A 19,371-nucleotide genomic window follows, 5' to 3' on the forward strand; every position below is an offset into this window, starting at 1 on the left:
CCAAATTTTCTGACGCTAGAACTTGGTCAGAGCCTACGGTTCAGTGGATTGGCACTCCTAACATCGTTCAAGACAAACAAACTTTTTTCCATGTCATGAAACATTTTTGTGTGGGGCAGCCCGAAGACAACCAAAATTGCACAGTTTGTGGAGGCCTTTACGTGAGTGCGGATGCCAAAGATGACAGGAAATGGGGGCGTCCAGGTAGCATAGCGGTCTATTGCGTTGCCCACCAACATGGAGATCGCCGGTTCAAATCCCCGTGTTATCTTCGGCCTGATTGGGCGTTCCTACAGACACAATTGGCCGTGTCTGCGGGTGGAAAGCCAGATGTGGGAATGTGTTCTGGTTGCTGCACTAGCGCCTCTTCTGGTCAGTCGGGGCGCCTGTTCAGGGGGGAGGGGGACCTGGGGGGAACAGCATGATCCTCCCATGCGCTATGTCCCCCTGGCAAAACTCCTCACTGTCAGGTGAAAAGAAGCTGCTGGCGACTCCACATGTATTGGGGTGGAGCAATGACTGGGACGGCTCGGAAGAGTGGGCTAATTGGCTGGTTACAATTGTGGAGAAAAAGGGTAGGGGGGGATGACAGGAAACACCTTTGTCTCACTTCCACTAGCATAGCCAATCACACCACATCTGGTTTGATCTATGTCAGCGTTGCCAGTGAGGTGAGTCCAGGATCTCAGGTTGGAGGGAAATCTCAGCAGTGTCACAAACAGAAGAATACATTTCAATGTGTCCGTGAAAAAATACAAATTTTTCAGAAAAACAAAAAACAGAAATTGTCCATAAGAAATACACAAAGCGTTCCGAGTGAAGAATTAAAGATGTCTTATATTGTATTCAGGCTTTGTTTTTATTGATTGTTGTGACTTAGTAGGAAACAGAGACTGATTGAAACCACATATCTGCAAAGAGAAAAAGGGTTTCAGGCCTGAAGAGAGACGGCTTAATTTTTTCCTTCACGTTCATGAATCGCTATGGAAAAAAATATGGCAACGTGTGTCGCCTAACAAATAAATGCCCGTGTAAACAATTCAAGTAACAAGAAAAAAAAACACACAATTGCAGTTGCATGTTTTATTTGAACTTAAATCAGAATGTAAAATCTGAGTGCTGCCTCAAACCTGACAGCAACCCCCTTGGTCAGACAATGGCCCAGAATCTGTCCTGCACCCCGTCGCATCTCTTATAAGACATCTTTTCTATGACTCGCCACTGTTCTGTCCAAATAAAGATGAAACTGGGGGGGGGGGGGGACCCGTGAAAACAAAGAGGGGTAATTTCCTGTGGCATTCTGTATAACATCTGTTGTGACATTCCACTTTGAAGGAACACGAGCCCCTGAGAGCAGAAATCGTGTTTGAAAATCTTGAGCCTCGAAAACTATGAGGAAGGACAACCTATAGCCAGGGGACGTCAAGGATGTTCTCTTAACGGAGAGGAAATGCAAACTTGGCCTGCGCTGCATCCCCCTCCCTCAGTCAGCCCCCCGAACACACACACACGGTTGCTTCAAAGCCATGGGTGTCAGGACATGTTACTCTCTCTCTTTCTCTCTCTCGCTCAGCTAACATTTTACAAAACGTGGCAGAGCACTTTTCTGGAGTGAGCGTACTCTGACAACCTTATCTAAAAGGTCTCCTAAGCACCAGGCTTTAGAGGATGACTTACAGGAGGTTTTAAGAAACACACACATTTAAACAAGCTAGGGTATCAGAGAATGGCGGGGCGGCGGAGGTGTTAGGAGTATTGTAAAGCCCTATGAAGGCACTCCTATTCCCATCACCATGGGTCTGCGTAAGCCCCTTAATGATAATACGGTGTACAGTCTGGTCCCCCCCCCCCCACACACACACACTTTGTGCTTGCCTTCTTGATTGACAGAGTCACTCATACCAATGGATTAGCCAACTGCATGGACTGCCACTTCCAAACGGTTGGGGTTGTTGGTAAAAAGCGCACGTGATGGACGTGTCATGCCGCGCAGCAGCTAGCTTAAGCCCAGCCCTCTCTACATGCCTCGTTCCCCTCCTTACGTGTCGAGGGGTGAGAACAGCCTCCCCCCAACACACACAAACACACACACACACACACACACAGCTCCATCCCTGCTCCACCCCTTCCCCCCGCTGTAGCGGCAAGAATGTCGAGATAATCTTCAGGTGGCTGGTGCAGAAAACGGCTTGCTCCCAGGGCTGACTTGTTGACCTCTCTAGCCAATGCACTTCCTGCTTGGAAAACACAACTCCTGAACAATGTAATGCTAACCATGGGAACCTGGCGGAATAGTCAGTCAGTACACCCTACTGCTAAGGCACCAATCATCCCCTACGGTTACACAATTACAGACTTGGTGTAAAAGCTAAATGTGACCCGTGGTACTTGTACACACTGGACCGCCCAGCCGTAGCATGTAGCTTGATTTTGAGAAAATCGCCTGATTCCTATTTTTGTTTTAGCAAATTGCTTAACAGTTTCACATACACTATGTGACAATGGAGCACTTGTTGGTTTTGGACACGCTGCAATGATTGCCATGAATTTGCATTCCTTTTCCAATTAAAACCCTTTGGATATCATGTGAGCATGAGTATTTGGAGTTAATTTAACTCACATGGCAGAAGCAGAAGGGCATATGTGAAATTACATATATTTTGTTTGATTCTCTCATCTTTATAATGTGTATCTTTGGAATTTGTTGGGTGCTTTATACTTGTTCCCCATGTTAAATAAACACCTTACAGATACTTTATAGATACCCTGTTGGGAACTTCTCTTTTTCGATGTCATGCCTTCACAGTTCAGAGAGAGGCCTCAGCAATAAAACAGCAGTTTTGCGTCTGGTCAGACCTCAGTGTTTTGCTGCTCAGGGAAACTCTGGCAGGGCAGATAGGGTCTGAATACCTCCTCCAGTTGAAGGATGATCTCTTTTTACCACAAGGTCTTCTGCTCCGTTTAAGTCACTTATTCTCTGTAGGGAACAGAAAAATCAAACTTTGTATGTTGTCAAAGAAAGTTGACTCAGTTCATCTGGACACAACGCTTATTGAGAGAGAAACGTTTCATCGCTCATCTAAGTGACCTCTTCAGTCTTAACTGACTTATCATCATCATCGTCATCTGTAGCTGGGTGTAGACCGTGGAGTCCTGGCCTGACACATTAGGTCTTCTGTGTTGTGCCATCCTCTTGGCCAGCGTCTTGGTTTTTGGTTTCCCTGATGTACAAGTCTGATGTACAAGTCATGACAATCTTCCTGGCACTTAACAGCATACACTATATTGCTCTGTTTGTGCTGGTGGACCTGATACTTGGGGTAGACCAGCTTCTGGTGCAGCGTGTTTTGGGGTCTGAAAGCAACTGAGGTGTTTGGAAGGGTGTTTGGAAAATACGCATCTCAACTTTTCCGACACTCCCGCCACATACGGAATAACCACTGGTTTACTCTTAGGCAGCTGTTTTCCTTCTCCTGTCTTCCATCGACTGGTGCACTGTTTGGGAGTCTTCCTGGCTTTCACAAATGCCCAGTTAGGGTAACCACACTTAACCAGGGCCTGTTTAATGTGGGATTTCTCCCCTTCCCCGGCCGCCATGTCGATGGCGACATTGTCAGCTCGGTGGTACAGGGTCCTGATGACTCCTAGTTTGTGCTCCAGTGAATGTTGAGTCAAACCTTAAGTACTGATCAGTATGTGTTGGTTTATGGTAAACATCAACAATCAATTTGTGTGTTGTCCTGCTCAAAGTCGGTTTAACCTCAATGGACAGAGACATGTCATAAGTTTTGGGGTAGCCAAGCAAGGAGAAGAAGGTCACTAAGGAAGGTGAACTTGGCTGATGAATTCAGCTTGCATGTGCTGATGGTAAAAACACACCCTGCAGGGTAAAATTCATTGATAAGTGATTACCAGTTTATTCTACGGATGGGTGTAAACCACAGCTGTCTGGGTTGTTAGCAACCAGCTCATGCCAAAGGGGAAACACCTGCGTCTTCCGTCAGTCGTGTGTCAGTCTCATGTCTGCCTCATGTCTGCTGTAGACTATATAACCTTATAAGGGCTGATTGACTTGTGGTCCTGTGGTTAGGAGACTTGTGCTCTGCCCGCCCCTACATGTGTGAGTTACGAAATGCCTGTGTCTGTAAGTCGTCATTGTGGCTTTTATTCATCCCAGTCTGTCCCCATTTACTCGAGCCCATCTGAAAGTGGTTTCGTCCTCACTAGAGGGAGTATATGTCTGTGTGTATTTGTGTGTGTGTGTGTGTGTGTGTGTGTGTGTACCACCAGACGACTGTCTGCGGCATTGCCTTAGCCATCAGCTGCCAGAGATGAGGTGGAGCACCTGGACACTGACTCACACACACACACACACACACACACACACACACACACACACACACACACACACACACACACACACACACACTACTCTGTCTAGCCTCGGAATTATTGTTGGCTGTCGGCTTGGAATCATCTAAAGGTCAAAAGTCATGCCAGCTGTGATGTGCTGTCAGGTTAACTATCCATACAATCCCTCTCTTTCTTGAGTAGATAGTGTCATTAATATCTGTGCATCAATCTTGTAATTTAAACAATTCCAAGTTGAATCCCGAGATGACTTGGGATTTCCTTAAAGTGTTTCGTGCTGGAGTCATCCCTGTGTGGCTGTAAGCCCGTGAACGCGGATGTTCTCGGTGCATTTTGGAAAACCTGGCCTATGGTCTGTTTGTGCTTATCTTGGATGGGGTTTTGTGTTTGAGGCAGGCGATGCTGAAAAGAGGAACGTGATACAAAGACGGCACAGCCTGGCCCACACGGGTCCAAGTTCAGTTAAAAAGAGAGGGAGTCATAATTCATCGCCGCCACCGGCAAATATGTTGATACCTGCGTTGCCGTGAGTCGGTTTCGTGTTTAATCCTCGAATGGTTTTACCGCCGCTTGACTTTAACACCACCCTCAATGTTAATAGAAAGGATTCTCTATCAAGCCGACCTTTAGATAGAGCTACAGTTACCAGTGATCCCACTGGTGTTGAGAAAGCATGCGAAGCATCTGGGTCTGTCCCTGCGAGAGCCGTATTACTCATGGTCGATAATCCTACTGGTCCTATAAGGAACACTCAGACAAGACACACCCAGCATGGAGAAAAGAGGAGGAGGAGAGAGGGGGAGAGAGGGGGAGGGAGAGCAATGAAAAGAGGACATGGGGAAGCAGGGGGCAGAGAAATGGAGGAGAGGAGCGAAATAAGGCACTGCAGTGAGGGAAAAGAGGAGAAAGGACGAGAGAGAGAGAGGGAGAGCAAAGAAAAGGGGAGAACTATGAGAACATTGAGCGAAAGAAGGGAGGGCGACGAGAGAGAGGATGAGAGGATAGAGATGAATAGGGGGAAGTCTGCGGTTTTCCGCTCCTCTGTGATTTCTCACCCATCAATAATTTGATGTGGAGTTATTTCAGTTCTTGATAAGCACACCCTGAGAAAAGAAAATAGTGCTATTCAATCACACTCGAAAAACCAGAAACATGCACAGGCGAACTGATAAGATTCTGCTCTTCAGTGACAACAAAGCAAGAGGAGAGAGAGAGAGAGGGAGGGAGAGAGGTGTGTGGGAGGGAGGCATGTCATCACAACCACCTGGAATTGAAGAAGAATTGAAGTGCAGCTGTTGTGGGACTTTGTTGTGGACAGAAAGACACCAGATCATTGTCTTGAGTTTGTAATTGGAAGTGGGCCTCGTACTGACCACACGGTACCACCTGAGAAGCCAGTGTTATGTATCATTTACATCTACACTTATCATTGACGTTTTAAAATAGATGTTTTTGTATCAACTCAACGGGACTAAAATTAGCTCATCTGAATCATGTTTTGGCCACTTTTCTGGGTTAACAACCCAGAAAAGTAAGCTGTCACTCAATGACTTTTTTTTGGGGGGGGGGGGTTCACACACCCCCTTTTTCTCCCCAATTGTACTTGGCTAATTACCCCACTCTTCTGAGCCATCCCGGTCACTGCTCCACCCCCTCTGCTGATTCGGGGAGGGCTGCAGACTACCACATGCCTCCTCTGATACATGTGGAGTCGCCAGCCGCTTCTTTTCACCTGACAGTGAGGAGTTTCACCAGGGGGACGTAGCACATGGGAGGATCACGCTAATCCCCCCCAGTGCCCCTCCCCAAACAGGCGCTCCGACTGACCAGAGGAGGCGCTACTGCAGCGACCAGGACACAAAAGTACATCCTGCTTCCAACCCGCAGACACGGCCAATTGTGTCTGTAGGGATGCCCGACCAAGCTGGAGGCAACACGGGGATTCAAACTGCCGATCCCTGTGTTGGTAGGCAACGGAATAGACCGCCACGCCATCCGGATGCCCACTGAATCATGTTTTGGCCACTTTTCTGGCTTGACAACCCAGAAAAGTAAGTTGTCACTCAGTGACTTTAAACAAAAGATCTGTTTGAGCACGTCAAAGATGACAGAACGCGTCACTTACAACTGTCCGTAGCATTTCTGTGAATTCCTACCTAGAATGAAGCCAAATGGGCACTACCAACTGGTAGAATGTGAGGTACAGGCTAAGAGAGAATAGTGCTAGGGATGCAGAATATATATATATATATATATATATATATATATATATATATATATATATATATATATATATATATATATATATATAAAAATGGAAACAGTTGACCCGCTGTGGTGACCCCTAATGGGAGCAGCTGAAAGTAGTAGTAGTAGTTTTCCTACCAATGAGGATTATAATGTGATTAAAAAAAATGCAAACACTATATATTTTTGAATGCACTCACTCACCAACCTCTCCTCCCCACTAAATATGAGGCTTAATATTAGTTTGAGAGAGTGAGTGAGTGAGGGTCACCAGGGGCTTTGCATCTCAAAAAGCTACACTATAGGAGAAGGTGCTGTCTGCCTCATTTCCTCAGATCTCGTCAGGTCCTCCAGATAAAGAGCAAATGAATGAATGAATCCTTCCCAAAATAGAACAGTGACTCTGTACAAGTGGGCCGTCTTAACCCTCTAGCCAAATCTTATCTGGTCACTACAGCCAGCCGGGTACTTGGGGGCAAAGCCAGTGCAGCCTTACCTCAGTTGATATGCATGTGGTCAAGAGAAGGAAGTGGCTGAGATAATTGAGGTGTTGCTCAATGAGACCGGCATGAGGTAAGGCAGCAGGAATCTCTCGAAGACCATTACCTCAGCCTGTAAGCCTATGAATGGCTGCCACAGTTTCTGTCTGGAAAAAAAAAACAAAACAGAAAAACAAAACCTCACCCTTGAGGTCGTACCTATTTTAGGCAGCTGCAGCCGGTCTGTCATCATTATCTTCGTCAACGTGTGGCAGGGAAAACGCCACATGAGAATAATATCACATTATTAAGTTGGAAAAGGCTTCATGGGTAATTGAGGCCCATGCCTGTTCTTGTTCACGAGGAGCGTGTGTCAATTTGTAAAGCGATTTCACAGTTTGTCCACATGCTGGAATACATAATAGCTGCTCCTTTTGGGGAAACTATGTGTTTGGACCATTTAGGGACACATAAAGTTGGACAAGTTTGTTTTCATGCAACGTCCTGCTCCTAACCCTACCGTTGCCTCAAAGGCAATAATCTTTTCTTCTCAAACAGTAACCTGCGCGGCTCCTGGCACGGCCACAAGGAATGTTCAGAATGCACCTGAAAATGTCAACAATAAAAGCATTTAGGAGACATTAAATTGCACACAATGGCAGCCTAGCACAACAGATGCCTTTGTTGTGTGTGTGCTCGCCTGGTGGTACAGTTTTTGGCAACCACCCAATTCCTTCTCTGTAATCTGAGATAAAATTTAAGAAAAAAAAAGATTGAAGGGAAAAAAAAAACTTTTGAGGTTGGATGACTTCAGATGGTATCCTAGACTCTGCATCATCCCGGCCCTCGGAGAGAATCAGACACTGTGTGTGGCAAACTCGCTCGCCCTGATCGCGAGCCAAGCAAGGCGCCGTGAAATTAATCTCGATTCCCGCGATATACACAAGCCCGGGGCGTAGGTCCACACCCAAGGGGGAACACCTTAAAACCTCCCCCCGAGCTTTCCCCCCACCCCACCCTTCCCCGTTCTGCCTTGGACTGTAAGTCCTCCGTGGTGCCACACAAAGACAACTAAATGAACGAGGTGGTTGGAAAATCTCACTGTACTCATCTTTATCTTTCGCTCTCTCTCTCTCTCTCTCTCTCTCTCTCTCTCTCTCTCTCTCTCTCTCTCTCTCTCTCTCTCTCTCTCTCTCTCTCTCTTTCTCTTTCTCTCTCTCTCTCCCTCTCTCTTTCCCGAGAAGTGAACTTGTCCTTCAGATAGTTGTCAAGAAGTAAATGTTCCTCCCTTATCCCTTATTGTTCCTCACCCAGAGATACAGAGGACATTGTTTTTTGTTTTTTCCCCCCTTTCCTTCATACTCTAGCCTCTTCCTCTTTTCCTTCATAGCCCTTGGCAGCCAGTGCCAGATGTGTGTTTGGGTAGAGCAGAGCATTGTGCCTTTTTTTTAAATCAGGGAGGGTGTTTAGACCTGAAATGTTTCATTATAAAGCAGCAAGCTAGTATACACACACACACACACACACACACACACACACACACACACACACACACACACACACACAGTATAAGGCTATGATTGAGCCAGTGTAAACACTCTGCACTGCACACACATGTATATTTATTTTATTAGAGGATATTGGATTGATTTTTTTTGATAGATTCATACTGAATTTTATTATCAGCAGAAAGGCTTTCCAGGGAGGACACACACACACACACACACACACACACACACACACACACACACACACACACACACACACACACACACACACACACACACACACACACACACACACACACTCAAAACAGTGGGTTGGTCCTAACAGAGATGTTTGTGACCACAGCCCTTTGACGATGTGGGGTGATATTATCTCGGGACAAGTGGTATTTTGGTGATCCTGTGTTCCCAACTTGAAAAGAGAGGTTGAAAAACAAAACCTCCCTCACAAAAATTAAGTCAATAAGACGAGATGAACCGAGCACAGTGTGGCAAGTGGCGTCTCTCTCATAGCGGCTGTGCGGCGGTTTGGTCCATCTCGTCTTCACTCTCCCTCTCTCCCCCAAACACACCACCTTACATCAGTGTCTCTGAATGTCTCCTTTCTAGCGGTCACTATCATTAAACTCCGCCCATCTAACCAACCATTTACTTCTCTCATCTTCCCTTAAACAACAAAGGCTCCTTTTTCTCAGCTCTCTTGTTGATGAGTGAGTCTCTCAGGGGTATTCTTCAGTTAACTCGGTCCACACCCTTGCGATGCCTCCCACCCCCCCACCCCATGCATATTTTGGTGTTGTGTGTTACGGTATGCTCATGAAAAGGCCCGCAAAGACGGGACAATGGGGCACCTGCCGAATAATGAGCCCTCAGAGAGAGAGAGTGCAGCTGGGGTAAAGAGTCGCACAGGAACGCTGATGATGGCCTCTTGCTTTAAAGTGGTCAGAGAGGTTCCTGTGACACGCCTTATATCCCCCTTGACTGGAATTTCCCTTCTGACACACTCACACACACACACACACACACACACACACACACACACACACACACACACACACACACACACACACACCCACAGCTGCTACACTCACCTACATGCCAACACACATACATGCATACACACACACACACACACACACACACACACACACACACACACAGAAGACAGTCACCCTAGCACCAAGGTGCCCACTGAGAAACACAAACAGCACAATTGTGGCCAAACATGCCGCAGAACACATACTTGGACAAAGACTCGCAAAGAGGTCAGGCACAAGTGTATACACAAGCCACGCACAAGAATACAAACACTCCTGTATGTGTGAGGCCTTCATCCCCCCCCCCACACACACACACACACACACACATACATACAATATGTTCCACATTAACGAAGAATATTATTTGTTTATCCTTGAGCTTACTTATCAACAAAGAAGGAAGAGGGGGAGGTCTGGGGGGGGGGTCATTTACACAGGGTGCCACTTTCAGCGCCAGGGCTATCAGTTGGCTGGCTTGTTGCATGCGCCACGACTCTTGAATGTGGGCAGAAACTATGCTCTTAGGCAACGAAAGCCAGATTGTTTACATTTGAGTTCCATGTTCCGATCCTGGGAGTGTACAGGACATTAGTCACTAGAATGCCTTTCCCATTTAAAGGTTGTTGAAAAAAAAATTCCCTCATCATCCCGGAATACTGCCGCTGGGCTAAATTTAGCTCCACTGGTCAGCAGGTCCGAGGGGCCAACAAGACGTCTGGGTTTCAGAGAGCTGGAGGGGGGGACAGTGAAGTCGAGATCTACAGGGGTTTCCAATTCACGACTCCCCCACTCCCCTTTCCAGACCCTGCTGCCGTTGTTTCCCAGACTATCTATGCTTCTTTCATGGCCAGGGGAACAGCGTTCTGACAGGAGGGCCAGAGCTGGGGCCAGGGCTGGGGCTGGGGCTGGGGCTGGGGCTGGGGCTGGGGGGGTTGGTGGGGTGATGGAGGCTCTATGAGCGAAGGTGATCCCAGCACCACAGCTAATGCACAAACGAGGGCTTTGTGGCCCCTGAGCGTGCTTTCAGTGCTCTCGGAGACAGGAGGTCAAGATGGCAGAGGGAGGGGGTGAGAGGGTGAGGAGGTTAAGGGACTGAGGGGAGACGAAGTTGGTGGAAGGGTGGGGGAGCACAGAGAGTCGGGTGATTTTGGCAACAAGGCTCTGGTTGTTTTGCCACGCAAGGGCGGGGGGGGGGACAACCCCAACATTATGGCATTATGGACACACACAAACGCACACACAGGCACGCATACACATTCACACATATCACGCACCGTGTTGACCCCATCAGCCTGCCCCCCCCACCCAACCACCCACACCAACACATATGAAGGGGCAAAGGAAAGTCAAAGAGAAAACAGAGTTCCTCATCTGTTAACAACACTCCGAAGTGCAGTTAATGACATTCTCGCAATGCCGGTCATTTGTGAAGCCAGCAGTCAGCGTTGGCGCTGGTGTCGATCAGCTGAAATTTCCATCTGTCATCTCCTAGTAAAGAGAAGTTGAGCATTGCCCTTGAGACAATACTAAACATACATGCCCTTCCCCAGCCCCCTTAAGGCTTAGGTGAATATGATTTGTAAACGCACAAATTATTGTCACAATGAGGAGCCAATAATACAAGCTGGCCTTTTTACAGAGAGAAATGGACGGAGGGGGTGGTGGTGAAGGTGGTGGCGGGGGGGATTAAAGCGATTCAAAGATACGGAGCCAGATATGCAGCCATTAAGAATGATGGGATTAATGAAGTTTCTGCACATTGGTGTTCAGAAATATGCTTTCAAGTTGCAAAGCCTTTTACTCCGCTAGTAATCCTCACCCGTGATGGTGTGCTCGCTGGGATTCTGTTGCACAGCGCTCCAAAGGTCAAATGTTGGAGGGAGAGGTAAACAGGAGCAAAGTAAGCCTGCTGTCTTAGGGGGCAACAGCCTAAGACCTTAGAATAAGAGTGCCTCTACACATGACCTCGGGAGGCTGAAATAAAGGGTCAGCCTTAAGCCATAGTTAGGAGAAATCCTGTTGTCTCAGTTAAGTAGACTCGGTTGTTAGCTAATGCCTGGGATCATTGGTTTAAAAAAAAAACAACAACAAGAAGGCATTGGTGGGGTCAGACTGTATTGGAGAAAAAGAGGGGAAAATCAATTTTTTTTAAAAATGGAAAAAATTTCAATTTTTCCCTTTTCTCTTGGGTAAGAATTCATTTATAGACTTAAAACTCTTTCCGCGGAGAGCCCAGGGGTTTGCGTATGCAAACTGATGGAAGGCAGGGGTGGATTAGTGGGTAACAACTCGAGAGAGCTCATCATCATGCAATTTATCATGGAAACGTGCAGCACATTCCTGCAGGCCACGTAGCTGAAACACAGGAATGCCTGGCCTCAGGCAATGAATAGTCATAAATTCATTAGTGAATGCAGGCCAGACTGAATTGGAAAAATTAATGTAATTGTGGTGATAAACTAGTTGACCCCATCAACTTAGCAGCTGTCATGACCTCAACCTGTGGTGGTATTGGTGCAAAGGCTGAGGAACAATATTTGTTTAAGCTGATAACAAGGGGTTGGAGAGGTTGTGCATGTATGGTATATATGTGTGCATTTCCGTTTATGTTTAGCTCGCTGTTTATGGGAGGTAAAGGGTTGTGTGCATGCATGTGAACATCGGTGTCTATCTGAGCACATGCCAGAGACCACGGGTACATGCAGGTGAGCATAAGTGGTATTCTTCTTTGTGTGGTCATATTTGTGTGAGCCTGGGGTTTGTTTGGCTAAACGAGCGAGCTGGGAAATAAAAGTGGCCGAGTGTCATCGTGCAGAAGCATTTGGTTGCACGTGCATATCTGTGGGTATGTGCACAACCTTGCATGTATTTGCTCAAGCATTTCGATGTGTGGCCATAAGCGTGGTCCTGCAGAACGCTACGGTGGGTAGCCTGCAGCGCTAGCTAAACACCATTAACATTCCAGCTGCTAGGATTCAGCTTGCATAGAGGTGCATGATTGAACAGCTACACAACTCCCCCTGTCACTCATGCTCTGTGCCATTTGTCTTTACTATGTATATATGCTGCACCAAGGAGATTCAAAACACTGCAAAGTGCCTTATTCACTTATCACATTAATTTTGACACGCTGTCTGTCTTGTTGCCTGCCTACCTCACTGTTCATCTGTCAGTTTGTCACTCTCTACCCTCGCCTTAAGTGCTCACGCTTGCTCTCTTACACACACACACACACACACACACACACACACACACACACACACACATACAGAAACCCACTGAAACTCCCTCAGTCACATAATGACTTGATTTTTTCCTATCTCCACACTCTTCTGGTAGCGAGGTCTTGCTACTCCACCTGAAGGAAAGTGTTTCTTAGGTTAGCATGGTCCCTCCCTAACATGCTATTTCCCCAGCAGGCAAACACGTATCATCGCACTCAATGGCAAATCCTGATACATTTGGAGAAATTATACAGGCAATGTGTTTTTTTTTTTCTTCTTTTTTTTTTCTAACAGGAACACGTGGCATGTTTTGATCCGTGCTACAGAAACACCACGCGGCCTTGTTCGTTGGTAGGTGTTGGCTCACGCAGGCCCCGTACTGTTTGCTCAAAGTATTGACACATTACTCCTGACATGTTGGCAACTCTGACCCTGGTTTGAGAAACTGCATGGCTGTGATAAGGCTTGCAGGGGCAACCTGTTGTGATGTAATGGGGCTTGTGTGGCTGCTCACATGCATCGCAGGAGCTCCTATGGCATGCATACTTACACACGTAATTGCATGCACACACATCTGCACAATGAGGCTTGCACAAAGTGATTGGACACACACACAAACAAAGAGGACCCATCTGAGCAGACACAGCAGCCAAGGGGAATCAAGTTGTTATGTGTGCGTCTGTATATTGGCAGTCTCTATGAATGCCAGTGGAGCTGTTAATCATAATTGCAATTACTTCAGTGCATGAGACACTTGACAACAGTGACAGAGATTTTATGTTCAACCAGTATGGACAAAAACTGAGGTGTGTGTGTGTGTGTGTGTGTGTGTGTGTGTGTGTGTGTGTGTGTGTGTGTGTGTGTGTGTGTGTGTGTGTGTGTGTGTGTGAGAGAGCTTTTGTTTTTCTATCCAACTATTTCGGCCCCACCTTTTTTGCTTAGAAATAATCTCAAATGGAAAGGGTTTTCCATTACAGACACAGTCGCAGTAGCAAAACAACACAGTAAAGAGTAAGAATTTATTTTAAAGTTACAAAATATTTAAGAAAACATCTTATTTTACATAAACTGTACAGATGACATTTATTTGACTAAATGATTCTGAAACAGGAACTAAAAATAACTTTTTTTATTAAATAGAAAACTGAAAAAAAAATAGAATTAAAGATGAAAAATGAAGTGTTCCACTTATGTATTGTACAAAATAGAGAGAGAAAATAGAGCTAAGGAATGGAATCATATATCGTACCCTGATACAGTGGTAGGCCTTTTTCAAATGATCAAAACAGTATTGTACACAATAACATAATGGCCTCGCCATCTTACAATAATAGCTAAATTCTTGGCCTCTTTGGTTCCATTAATTAGGTAAAATACATTTGAAACAAAATTCAATTTACTTCTATAAAAATAACTTTTCAATGGCAGATTTTGTTTCACTAATCCCGCAACTTTTCAGTGCAAACATCACGACAATCGTTCGCTTTGGAAAGGAAGCGAAGGATCACATTTCAAGTATTGGTAAAGAGTCGCAGACTAAGGAGAGAAAGAGGGAAAGAGGGAGAAAGAGACAAAAGTGTCAGAGAGAAAGAGAGAGAAAGTGACAGAAAGTTCAGTCTGGTAGAGCATGAAGTGTATGGGTATGGGTTACTATACATTGCATAGCTCATGTGGCACTTATTTAGCAATAGGACAGGACACTCAGTACCCCATGGAAGGCATTTCATTATGCAAGTGCTATTCAGGGTGTGCATTTCAAGTTTCCTCAAGTGCTGCACTGCACCGCGGCGACCCACTGGACTGAAACAAGAGTCTCCCCCGTCCGCTCGCCCACTTCTACCAATGTAGTAGAAAGCAGGTTTTTTTTTTTTTTTTTGCGGGGTTGGGTGGTTGGGGGTTTGTGTGGATCAGAGTGGAGGGGTGAGGAGATGGGGGGGGGCAGTTCTCTCTTGTGTTCTCGTGTGAAGTGCACAAGCGAAGTGCACTTAGAAAGGTCCGTCTTCACCTGGTTGCCATGGCAACGGGACCCGCGACACACTCAACAGGCAGGAAGTTGTGGTCGAGGCCCAGAGTCGCCATCATCGACAACAACAATAACGATGACGACGACGACAACAACAACAACAACAAAAAAACGACAACAGCTCCATTGCACGAGGCGCTGCTGGTCAAACTCCACCGGAGAGGGTAGTCACAGACGGCGCCTGTGGGGACAATAGGGAAGTGCTGGTGTTCTGAATTGTATGAGCTGATGAATTGTCAGTGCTTTATTAAAAAAAAAAAAGACGTCTGTAGTGTGCTAAAGTACTTAAGAGGGTTTGAAGGAGCAGGGGGGGGGGTACGAGGGGGTGAGGAGGGGTGGGGGGTTGAAGCCAATTATGTAATTTGTGGATCCTGTCACTTTCCTTAAGCGCTTTCAATCTTCATTGGAGAGGAGATGATGTGCCATTGTTTTTTGACTAGAAATGGCAAACTAGATTAGATATTTCATTTGGTGATAACCATTCCCTTCTCTTCCCATAGCTCCCAACCAGGTAAGGTTTGTCATGTGGAATGGACAACACTGGGTCAGCCAACAAGCTGCTCAGTCTGATAAATACTCACGCTCTCACATGCACGCCCCAAGGATGCACACATACACACACACACACACACACACACACACACACACGCACGCACACACGTACGCAACACCGATACATGCTGCTTTGTACCAGTTGGTGTTGCTTCCACATAAAATAGATACAATGTATATGCGTATCGTACATAAACGTCCGGCTCGTACAGAAGGCCTTTTTTTTTAAACTGTATTTTCAAGTTCAAAGTCAAGAAAGGGTTTGACAAGGGGCCACCTCAAGCGCAGCCGCATTCCTCCACGATCATGTTGGGCACGTCCCGTTTGACAATGTTGTATTCGTCGTCAAAGTACAGCATGGACATGGTGCTGAGCTTGGTGGGGATGCAGCAGGAATTGACTGAGCCAGGGCTCATCCCCCGCATGCGGTACTGATTGACCACTGCTGTGTGGAAGGACGAAGCCGAGCCGGGGACGCCCGCCATGTAGGCCGGGCAGCTGCCCTCGCAGTAGTTGCCGTAGTAGCCGGCCGGCGCGATGATCCAGTCATTCCAGCCAATCAGGCGGAAGTCTATATAGAACTGCTGCCGGCAGCACAGGCCCCCGCTGCTGCCGTCACACTCCAGCCCCCGCTTGCGGATGCGGTGCTTGCCCTCTGCCTGCCGTGCGCGCACTACCAGGAAGGGGCGATGGGACGGGTCTCCCGGGTCCACCAGCACCATTGCCACACCGGCCGTCTCGCAGCCCTCGCAGCGGACCTCCAGGTCCTGCCGTCTGCTGCCTTTCCCAAACACAGCGCGCACAGCCTCCGACAAAGGGAAGGTGTGCCAGCCGCTGCGTTTCAGGTCAACCCGCTTCTCCACCAGGGACCAGCGACCCATGCCTCCTCCGCCGCCCCCTCCCGGGACTCCTGCTCCACCGGTGGCCACCCCTCCTTCCTGGTAGTGGATCTTGACCGTCACCTTCCTCCGGGGACCTTTCTCAGGTCCGGACGGTAACACACGGAAGTAGAGCCACAGGTTGGCCTGGGACACATACAGGTTCTGGTTGCCCTCGTTGGAGATAAGGAAGTACATGCTGGACTTGGAGGGTCCTTGTTCATCTGTTATAAAAACACACAATACATAGAGGAATAGTTCAGTGGTGACATATAAGCAAACATTAGTGGTACAACAGAACGTAGTTGATCTGTGATCCATTCGGCATGCATGGGAACTGCGGATTAATTACAAATTTTAACCATCATAGTGAGATATAGTTTTACTGCCGCTGTTACTTTTTGAAACAATAATTCCCTAAATCTTGATGCAGTGATCGGCAAGACAGTTGCATCCTGTGTTTTACTCTGAAGCGCAATGATTTGTTGATTATGCAGACAATAAAGCTGTTGTGTGTTCACGTGAAGAGGCCATTTTGAATCCCAACAAATCAATCAGGGATGCTCGCGCTGCAAAAAGTGCAGAGACAGTCATGGCTGGCGGAGGAGCGGAAGAACTCGAAAAGCCTCCCACCTAATTTTAAGGGAAGAAGGTATCATGCCTCATATTACACTTTAATAATCGGGTGTAGAGTATTCTATATATTTTAAGATTTCATTTAAAAGTTGGGAATCTTGAATGTTGTTTTCATTTATGACCATGGGATCCTTGCTTTAAGTGTTTTTTTTACTCCCCCTTTCTCCCTAATTGTATCCAGCCAATTACCCCACTCTTCTGAGCCGTCCCAGTTGCTGCTCCACCCCCTCTGCCGATCCAGGGAGGGCTGCAGACTACCACATGCCTCCTCCGATACATGTGGAGTCACCAGCCGCTTCTTTTCACCTGACAGTGAGGAGTTTTGCCAGGGGGATGTAGCGCGTGGGAGGATCACGCTCTTCCTCCCAGTTCCCCCTCCCCCCTGACCAGGCGCCCCAACTGACCAGAGGAGGTGCTAGTACAGCGACCAGGACCCATACCCACATCCTGCTTCCCACCTGCAGGCACTGCCAATTGTGTCTGTAGGGACGCCCGACCAAGCCAGAGGTAACACGGGGATTCGAACCGCCGATCCCCATGTTGGTAGGCAACGGAATAGACCGCAACGCTACCTCGACACCTTGCTTTAAGTGTTTTACAGAATAAATGGAAAGCAAAGTTATATTTGTCTTTTTTTTTTTTTTTTTGCTTATCTGAAAAATGATACGATCTGCGACTCAAAACCGTGATACGATCCAAACCATGAGTTTTGTGATCCGTTGTCCCCCTAGAAAACATACATGTAGTTTACATGTACATGAGGATGAAGCTGTGTGAACATGTTAGATATTTCCTAAGCTTCCTTTTTGAAAATTAGATTGGGACAGCTACCAGACACCAATTCCGCTGTGTGGAGGGATATAGTCACTTAAAGTAAGGGGGCTCAAAGCTGAATTGCTGTCTCGCCCCTCTTTCAGAAACACACACACACACACACACACACACACACACACACACACACACACACACACACACACACACACGTATGTGCATGCATGCATGCTCACAAACACAAAAGGAACCCCGAGAAGGAAGCAGCCCTGTCTTTAAAGAGCTGTTCGCCTTTTATTTTCTCTCCTTCAACCACCACATCAGGTGACCTCTGTGGCTGCTCCTGATAGGCCAGCCGTGACAGGCCAGTCCTGGGATCGTGCCCAGTTGGACTCAGGTTCAGTTTTGAAATGACAGGGCCAAAAGAGGAGAGAGAGAGAGAGAGAGAGGAGGAGGAGGAGGAAGAAGAAGAGGAGGAAAGAGAAGGGGAAGGAGGGTGGGAGGGTGGTCAACACGTCCGAGGCCCCGGGGGGTTCATTGAGTTCGTTGTGCGGGTTGTGAACTCCCCCCCCACCACACACACACAAACACCACCCCACCCCACCCCATCCCCCCCCCCTCCCTCCACCCAAGGCTCCTGGAGCCACGGAGACTGACAGCACAAAGTCCCCTGTGAGGCACTGGGAGACAGCCGCACTGCAGCCTGGCATTGAAACGCGTGCGCTTCTAGCGGGAAGCATGATGAGGCAAAAATAAAAGCCATTTACATGACAGTGGCCACTTTCTAGACTGCCACAATGAAGAGATCCTGAGAGTCCGAAAGCGGCAATGGTCTCTCCCCAGCTCTATCTGTCTCTATTTATTTATTTATTTTTAAGGCTAATGATGTTGTCCAAATTACCCAGGAGCAATTGAGAGGTTTTCTACAGCAGGGGATTTACTGCAATGTACTTTGGTGCGGCTAAATTACTGCGTTTGCCGAATGATTAGTGTGTGTCAGTGTCAACAGCTAGGCACCAAAGATGACCCCCCCCCCACACACCTTCCCTTGAGAAGCCTCATGCCTCTTCCTCCTGTAAACCATGTCTTTGCATTCACAAGTGGACCTGTTCAGACCAGCTCTCCCCTCTTCAATATGTCAGCTGAGAGCGCTCTCTCTCTCTCTCTCTCTCTCTCTCTCTCTCTCTCTCTCTCTCTCTCTCTCTCTCTCTCTCTCTCTCTCTCTCTCTCACACACACACACACACGCACACACACACACATTTGAATCCATCCAACCATACTGTACACACACCCATGGTAACCAATTCATCATATATCAGCCATCAAGCAAGCCTCAAGGGTGAAGTATCAGCTGCATGTTGAGTACATACTGAAGTACACCCAAAGACCTTGGCTGAGTAGTATGTTTTGTTTTTGTTTTTTTGTGTGCCTGCGACTGATGTCAGTTCCCCTAAAGATTCCTCTACCAAACCTAGCCTCGGTTAGCACCTTGCCTCCTTGCTTGCCTGGGCAGCTTCAGCCGAAACCCAAATAACATGAGAGTGACAAATGAAGGTGCTCAGAGAGAGCAATGTGTTTATTTCTATAGGGGGTAAAGTCTAAAGGTACCAATCAGACAAATGCTGTTGTCTGATCGGTAACTC

At 47.2% G+C, this 19,371-nt stretch overlaps 1 protein-coding gene across 1 annotated transcript in view; it reads right to left on the reverse strand.

Annotated features, from left to right (window-relative positions):
- Positions 1–15,486: 15,486 nt before the first annotated feature.
- LOC130120851 (inhibin beta B chain-like) overlaps positions 15,487–19,371 on the reverse strand; it is an 11,854-nt gene continuing 7,969 nt past the window's right edge. Inside the window, exon 3 of the mRNA XM_056289636.1 lies at positions 15,487–16,543. Coding sequence (XP_056145611.1) covers positions 15,720–16,543 — 824 coding nt within the window. The 3' untranslated portion in view covers positions 15,487–15,719. The remainder of the gene's footprint in view (positions 16,544–19,371) is intronic.

The sequence above is a fragment of the Lampris incognitus genome, chromosome 11 (assembly GCF_029633865.1).
Source record: "Lampris incognitus isolate fLamInc1 chromosome 11, fLamInc1.hap2, whole genome shotgun sequence".
Taxonomy (NCBI): domain Eukaryota; kingdom Metazoa; phylum Chordata; class Actinopteri; order Lampriformes; family Lampridae; genus Lampris; species Lampris incognitus.